The sequence below is a fragment of the Puntigrus tetrazona genome, unplaced genomic scaffold, assembly GCF_018831695.1.
Source record: "Puntigrus tetrazona isolate hp1 unplaced genomic scaffold, ASM1883169v1 S000000528, whole genome shotgun sequence".
In the NCBI taxonomy this organism is placed as follows: domain Eukaryota; kingdom Metazoa; phylum Chordata; class Actinopteri; order Cypriniformes; family Cyprinidae; genus Puntigrus; species Puntigrus tetrazona.
The window spans coordinates 892601-900000 of NW_025048164.1; the positions used below are offsets into that span (position 1 = coordinate 892601).

The 7400-nt window shown below is 40.6% G+C and overlaps 2 protein-coding genes across 2 annotated transcripts in view; one reads left to right on the forward strand and one right to left on the reverse strand.

The window, feature by feature from the left end:
• Positions 1-1099: 1099 nt before the first annotated feature.
• Positions 1100-4521, forward strand: grem1b (gremlin 1b). Its single transcript, XM_043232412.1, has 2 exons — positions 1100-1226; positions 2476-4521. The coding sequence occupies exons 1-2, from the start codon at positions 1106-1108 to the stop codon at positions 3006-3008; spliced, it is 654 nt and encodes a 217-aa protein (XP_043088347.1). The 5' UTR covers positions 1100-1105; the 3' UTR covers positions 3009-4521.
• Positions 4522-4642: 121 nt separating this feature from the next.
• The window catches only part of LOC122334464 (formin-1), a 62810-nt gene continuing 60052 nt past the window's right edge, over positions 4643-7400 (reverse strand). Inside the window, 3 exon segments of the mRNA XM_043232411.1 lie at positions 4643-4998; positions 5472-5553; positions 6627-6776. Of these exon segments, the coding sequence (XP_043088346.1) occupies positions 4954-4998; positions 5472-5553; positions 6627-6776 (277 nt within the window). The 3' untranslated portion in view covers positions 4643-4953.

The window sequence follows — 7400 nt, forward strand, 5'->3', positions numbered from 1 at the left end:
AGGTTAACAATAAAACCGTTAATGCGATGTAATCTTTTAGCGAAATTATAGTTTTGTGTAAAACTAAAGCAGCCGTTGCGAACATTCGCGCTCGAGCTCGTTTCGAATTGGCGCCCTTTTCCGCTGAGGCGAGCGTCACGTGACTGAGCGCGCCGCCGGCTGGATTTTGTTCGGTTTAATAAAACGGCTTAATATTTATTGCTCAAATACTTTACATTTAAACATATTGTCGAATATAATGTTTTCTTGTTAATACGATATTAAATTTGTTAATCTAATATTTAAAAAAATAAATAAATAAAAGGCGTACAACGTACTTTTTATAGTATTTTTATGTATTTAAGTGATTAAATCGCATTTTTTTGAACGTTTTATGAACGTTTTCAGATATTTAAAAAAAAAAAAAAAAAAAAAATATATATATATATATATATATATATATATATATATATATATATATATATATATATATATATATATATAGTTACACAATAGAAAACGTCTTTTTAAATTGTAGCCTATTAAAATACACTAAAATAGAAAACTACTTTTTCCATTTCAAGTTGCAATAACATTTCACAACTTTACAGCATTTTAATAAAATAAATGCAGATAATATACAAAATAATAACAAAAAAAACCTCACTGATCCCAAACAGTATGGCAACACGTGTGTATTATCTCTGTGCCTATTAGGTTATATATTTGCAAAAACCTAATTTTTTGTACATTTTATATTTACATTTTATTGTGTTAGCCAGCTGTATTTTTAGTCACTTTTTTACCTGTTCAGCGAAGCCCAACTGCAGTTTGATTGAGATGGATTTAAAAAGGCTAAAAAGCGAGTTAGCTCTATATTAAGAATGGATTCATATATTTGCACACAGCTCACAAAGCCATCATCAATACTGATTTGATTAACAGCAGCTCTTCTGACATGAACCACCATAAAGATGTAGTTTGATGCTGAAGGGCCTGAGGGTCCAGCAGCAGACAGACAGAGCCCTCTCTCTCTCTGTGTGTGTGTGTGTGTGTGTGTGTGTGTGTGTGTGTGTGAGGGGCCGGACAGCTCTGATTCTCCAGCGTTGTGTCTGAGAGCGTGGAGATGCAGTGCTCATTCCACCAGCAGACTCTCAGTGTGTGTGTGTGTGTGTGTGTGTGTGTCCCGGGACGGATCGCAGCTCCTCTCCTCACACAGATCTCCTCGAGAAGCTCCACACGGACAGGTGAGAGATCTCCTCGCTCCCGGAGCAGGTGGCCCTTTCTTATTTCTGCGTTACTCGGGTGATTTTATCCGTAGAGACCGAGCCGTGATCCGTCCCGGGATTCGAACCCACGACCTTAGCGTCGCTCCTCTAGTGGTTTTTAATGTTTAATATCAGTGCAGACGATTAACTGAAGATGATTCTCCAAACATGGCTAGATTTCTTAGAAATCTTATTCTTGCTGTTATTTAGTTTTAATAATTGTCATGGAAACTAAGGATGTTTGGTTTCATGGTAATATGTTTACGATGCATGATTAATAATAATAATGACCAGGATATAGTCTAGGCCTTTATTTAATCGCTGAATGGTTTCCGTATGCATAAAAAAAACATTTTTTCTTTTTTAGCAAAGCACTTAGAAATCCGTCGGATCTTTACAAATCTTCAAAATGTAAAAAAAGTGAAGAGTATATCGAGCTTAAACGATATAACGCTCTCAAAACGTCAGGAACTAATGTTTTTAGTTAAGAATGTTTGACATCTCTGTGAAAAGTTGGACGTTCATCTAACATTTAGTCAGAAGATTCAGAAGATTCCCACAAAGATGGATCAGATGGAGGTTTCCATTCGTTTCAATAAAGTCAAACCAAAATATATTCAGACAGCGGATATCATTGTCTGTAGAGCCAAAGAAAGTCACATATTATACCAAGAGCTCTTCAAAAGCGACAAAGAAATGGAGACCAAAAGGATTCAGACACTTTGAGTGAAAAAGACTTTTTTCTTCTCACCACAGACTGAACTCAACTTTTATCTAATCGTCTTCTCAAATATAACAGATCAAAGTTTCCTGACTATTTTACATCGTGTTATTTTAAGGTGTCCTTGTTACGGTGTAATTATACATTTATAGTAATATTAATGAACTGTTTCTACATGCTCAGGTTTAGGAGCTGGGTCACTTTCATCATTTATTGTAATTATATTAGTAAGTGCATGTGACGAGTAACGAGCGCACCTTAAAATCAATTATAAGCATGAATAAACTTTGGTTGTTTCCACAGGAAGCTTAGAGTTTATTTAAAGGCGTCCTTGTCACACTGAAGTCCCGACTGATTTTAATTGACTACATGTGCTCACTACAAGCTCAGTCGGGTTGCTTTCGTGTAATTACGCATCATTTATTGTCTCTTTAATAGTTAGTGCATGCGACGAGTATCAAGGAGGGGTTGAAATAGAGCGTAAGCGTGCGTGTTTTGTCTCCGCAGTGCTGATGATGATCGCCTTTACCGTGCTCTTCGTCTGGGTCCTTCTCCTGTCGAGTCCCGCCGAATCCAAGCGGAACCGAGGCGCCATCCCTCACCCGGACAAACACACCCCGAACGAGTCGTCCCAGCAGCAGCAGCAGCAGCAGCAGCAGGCGGCCCCGGGCCCCAGAGGCAGGGGCCGCGGCTCCGAGGAGGTCCTGGAGTCCAGCCAAGAGGCGCTGCACGTCACGGAGCGCCGCTATCTGAAGAGAGACTGGTGCAAGACCCAGCCGCTCAAACAGACCATCCACGAGGAGGGCTGCATCAGCCGGACCATCATCAACCGCTTCTGCTACGGCCAGTGCAACTCCTTCTACATCCCCAGACACGTGCGCCGCGAGGAGGGGGCCTTCCAGTCCTGCTCCTTCTGCAAGCCCAAGCGCTTCACCACCATGACCTTCACCCTCAACTGCCCCGACCAGCAGCCGCCCACCCGCAAGAAGCGCGTGCAGCGGGTCAAGCAGTGCCGCTGCATCTCCATCGAGCTGGACTAGAGCCCGCCGGAAACACGTCCCCGTTCAGGAGCGCCCATGCATGCAAGCGCCTCCAGGCTGTGACTAAGAACGCAAAATTGGATTAGAAACGAGGGCGCGGTGGCCGGGGGATGCATGCGGGAACTCGTTCAAAAAATACGCAAATAATCTAAAGATGCACTTCAACGGATTGACTGAGAGTGCATGCGGGTGTTGAGGTGAGAGGTGCCTCGTTTGATCTTCAACTAGACTTTTAAAGGGGTTTTTTTTTGAAGGATCGTTTGAAGAGCTCATTCATTGATGGATGCACGCTGGATCTGTAGAATGAAGTTTAACCGCAGGACGCTCCAGTAATAAAAATATAGAATAATAATAATCTGAAGATGGCCAAAAATAGTCAAAACATTTTTAATCTAAAACTAAAGTGCAGTTCTTTCACTGAGAGATGCATGCGGTGTCTTTAATGCGGGGTTGACTAGCGGTGCATGTGCGTGGATGACGCAGAGTACATTTGAAACAGTTTCATGAGCTCATTAATTAAGGGATGCATGCAGTGTTTGTGCTTTAATAAATCAACTCCAACAATAATAATAATAATAAAAACCACCTAAAATTTAGATGGGCAGTGCATTTAATCTAAAAGTGTTTTTGAAGTATTTTTTGCAGTGATTATTAAACATGCGGTTCATGAGATGCGTGCGGTTTTTTGTACTCCTATAAATGATCTGACTGGTCACAGAAATGATTTTAGATTCATTTTTGCGCCACGATTAAATATTTAAAAATTCTAATACAAATTAGTAGTGCATGTGGGTAGCTGACACAGAAAGTGTCCTATTTAATCTAAAACTAGTGTCTTAAACGTGTGGATATCCGTGCAGCTCATTCATTAAGAGATGCATGAAGTCTTTGTACTTTTATAATCGACGGGATTTAAAAAAAAAAAGCTTCGTTTTGACTGCTCACACAAATTTTATATTCTCTTTGTACCAAAATTACTGAAACATTTAAACCTCGTATTACTCAAAGAAAGATTTTGACTAGTAGTGAATCTCTGTAGCCGACATCATTACAATCTTCACCCAAAGCTATGGTTTCAAGCAAGATTTTAAATGTGATTATTAACCTGGTCAATGAAGGCACGCGTGAAGTGTTTGTACTTTTATAAACTAAGGTCGACGGCGGGAACGCGAGTGAAACTCTACAAAAAGAACAATAAAGAAACAACGAAATCGAAAAGGTTTTTGTCTGCTGAGAAAACACTGAGCACATATTATTGATAGAGATGTCTCCCGTTTAAGGACTGATAGTTTCCACTATGTGGAGCCGCTGTATTTAATGATTGCTGTGAGTTACTGGTGTATTTATGATAAGGGTGGTGAGGATTAGGATCACACGTGCTGTACAGATGTTGTAGATGTTATAGAGCCTGTATGAAGATGTTCAAGGCCTGTGGATCGTTTGAATAAAAGCTGAAACATCCTGACCCCGGATCTGTCTCTCTCTCTGACAGACGCACGTCACAAATCACTCATTCAACCTCCCAGAAACCCCACTTCAGCACACGTTTTATAATAAAATGAGCGAGCCGATTGTACGCACTGTTGTCTCTTGTAACATCAGGCGTTTAAAAAACGAAACCGACACGAGTGGGATTTCAATGCAAATATTTTTAATAAAACGACAAAAAACAAAATGCAATAAATCAGAAGACGCGGGTCTCCGGGTCTCGCGGATGCTGATGCTCAACGTTTATCGCACCTAATAATAAACGTAGAAATTAAAAAAGGTCAATAAAATCTGACCGTGTGGTCATGTTCCAGGAGGTCACGCGGACACGACGGAGGACGTTGCATAGGTCCGAGCGGTGAGGAGGAGGACGAGTGATGAAGGTGCAGAAGCGAGTTTGAACACGAGGCACTGATGATTAGACGTCACTGATGTTTCTCTCTGGAGCCTCGTGTCTTCAGCTGGACGAAACGCCGGCTTCTTTCCTTCGCAGACGCTCTTTCTGTTAAACAAAAGCATTTGACGCATCTTCATCCGTTTGATTGGCGAGAAGCCCTCCTTCAGATAAATCAGTAATATCGGCTCGGTTCACGACGACACACTGAGTTTTTAAACGATTCTCTCGCTTGATATTTGTGGTTAAACGAGCGACTGAAAGAAGCCAAACGGTGAAAGAAAAATGAGTCGAAGAGCACCTAAAATGCTCCAGATTTGTCAAAAATGTTCATTTAATGTTCATTTCGTTTTGATTTAATTGGTCACAGAAATGATTTTGCCGTCATTATTTTAAAAATCCCAATATTTCCAATTTATTCAGTTTAATATCTTCCAGATTTTTTGTTGTGTTTATAATGTTTGGATCGTAGGCATTGTTTGTTTTGGTTAAATTTACTTTTTAATTTTTTAATAATTCTATATCAAGAGAGAGAAAACCTAAATATGGTTAAATAAAGCCGTGTTTGTGTGTTCTCTGACCAGACTGTTTGCGTTGATCTTCTTCGTCTCCACTTTCTTCTCGGCTGTGATTTTCTGGACGGTTTGCTGAGCTTCTTTCAGTCTGCGTCAAAGAGCAGAGCCTTCAGTTTCCTGTTATACAAGCTGTTTTTGTTTTTAAACCTCGCTAAAGCCCGTCAGATTTATGCTTAAAATGAGAAAACACTACGGCAAGCGAAAATAAACTCAACTGATAGATGGTAGACGATCCCTAAAACGTGGCAGTTCTGCTCCTTGAGGAAATGTTTGGATACTCTGAGTGAAAAACAGGAGCGGCGCTGACTAACGAGAACGATTTCTGAACATTTCTCAGAGAGAAGTGGATATCGGCGGTGAGCTTGATCCGTAAAAGCTTCACCGAAAGCTATTTGTGAGATGCTAGCAGCTAAACTAATCGTCTGGACAATTAAAAATGAGAAGAGCATCAAAGAGACAGGCTCTCGGGACTGGATTTATGACGCTGCCCTCGACCTGCGATCGAGTCCCGCTGAGAGACAACATCCCTGAGCTTTTACTGCTTCTGCCGTTAAACACGGCCTTCTGGGAGATCGTTAATAGAGCAGTTCAGCCAAATGAGCTGAAAACGTGTTCAGCCTCAGCTCATCTGAGACGCACGAGAGGTTGTGTCTCAGTAATGGAAGTGAATGGGTGCCGTCGGAACGAGAGCCTGATAAAAACAGCAGAATAATCCACAGAACATCAGTGAACATCTGGAGAAGACAGAAGATCAAACTAATCCAGCATTAAGATGATTTGAACTCTAATAGGATTCTATAATCTATAATAACCATCTCTTGTTGACTCTCACATATTAGTTTAGAGCTTTTTGTTGTAAACGCTTGATCCGTTCATCTTTCTCTCCTGATTCAGAACAGAGCACTTTTTCACTAAAGTAAGAGTTATTATGGATTATGGATTCATATTTGAGTTAAAGAGTATTAATGCTGGTCTTCTCCAGATGTTCACTGATGGTCTGTGGATTATTCTGATGTTTTTATCAGACTCTCGTTCGACGGCACCCATTCACTTCCATTGCTGAGAGGTTTCTCCAGACCTGATGAAGACACACTGGGATGGTTTTCAGAATATCGTGGCTGAGCTTTAGTTAGTGGTGTTCGTGACGATGATGGCCCTCACCTCTCCTTGGAGATGTTTTTATTCTCTCGGTTCCAGGTGTTCTTGAAATCATTGCAGAACTCGTACCAAAGCATGAAGATGAAGTTTGGAGAAACCTCCTTCTCTCCAGACTTGGGTTTGAGACCGAAGTACTTCACCATTTCCTGGAAACTACAAGAAAAGCACGTAAAGTCAGAGACAGAGATCTTTCTGAAGAGCTTCTCACTGTGTGAGATAAGTCATGATCAACTAAAACGTTCTTGTTGCAGAGGATCTCATTATGAAGTGCTTTAGTTTTGTTGATGGATCCGAGCAGGAATGTCTGTGAAAGTGCAGCGCTGCTGTCGTGACGAATCATGACTAGATTTACTCCCATTAAGGGTGAAACAGCGTGAAAAGAAACTTAAACACAGCGAGCCGGTGGCAGAAGATCACGCTCAGCGGCCGCAAATCAAGAAGAGACCTGAGATGAACGGCCAGGAGTCATGACACCGACCCAGAAACATGACCTGATCCACTCATACATCACCACGGCCATTATACTGAGGACAACAGAACAGAACAGAATAGAATAGAAGAAAGCAAAACAGAACAGAATTATATAGAAGAAAACAGAACAGAATAGAATATAATAGAACAAAATAATATAGAAGAAAGCAAAATTGAACAGAACAGAATTGAACAAAAGAAAACAGGACAGAAAGAATAGAATAGAATAAAACAAAACAGAAAAGAATAGAATATAACAGAACAAAATAATATAGAAGAAAGCAAAACAGAACAGAACAGAACAGA

Bases quoted from the DNA above. Each gene is read 5' to 3' on its own strand.
- grem1b (XM_043232412.1), top strand. From the start codon at position 1,106: ATGCAGTGCTCATTCCACCAGCAGACTCTCAGTGTGTGTGTGTGTGTG. The intron at 1,227-2,475 runs GTGAGAGATCTC...TTGTCTCCGCAG, and splicing joins GAGAAGCTCCACACGGACAG to TGCTGATGATGATCGCCTTT.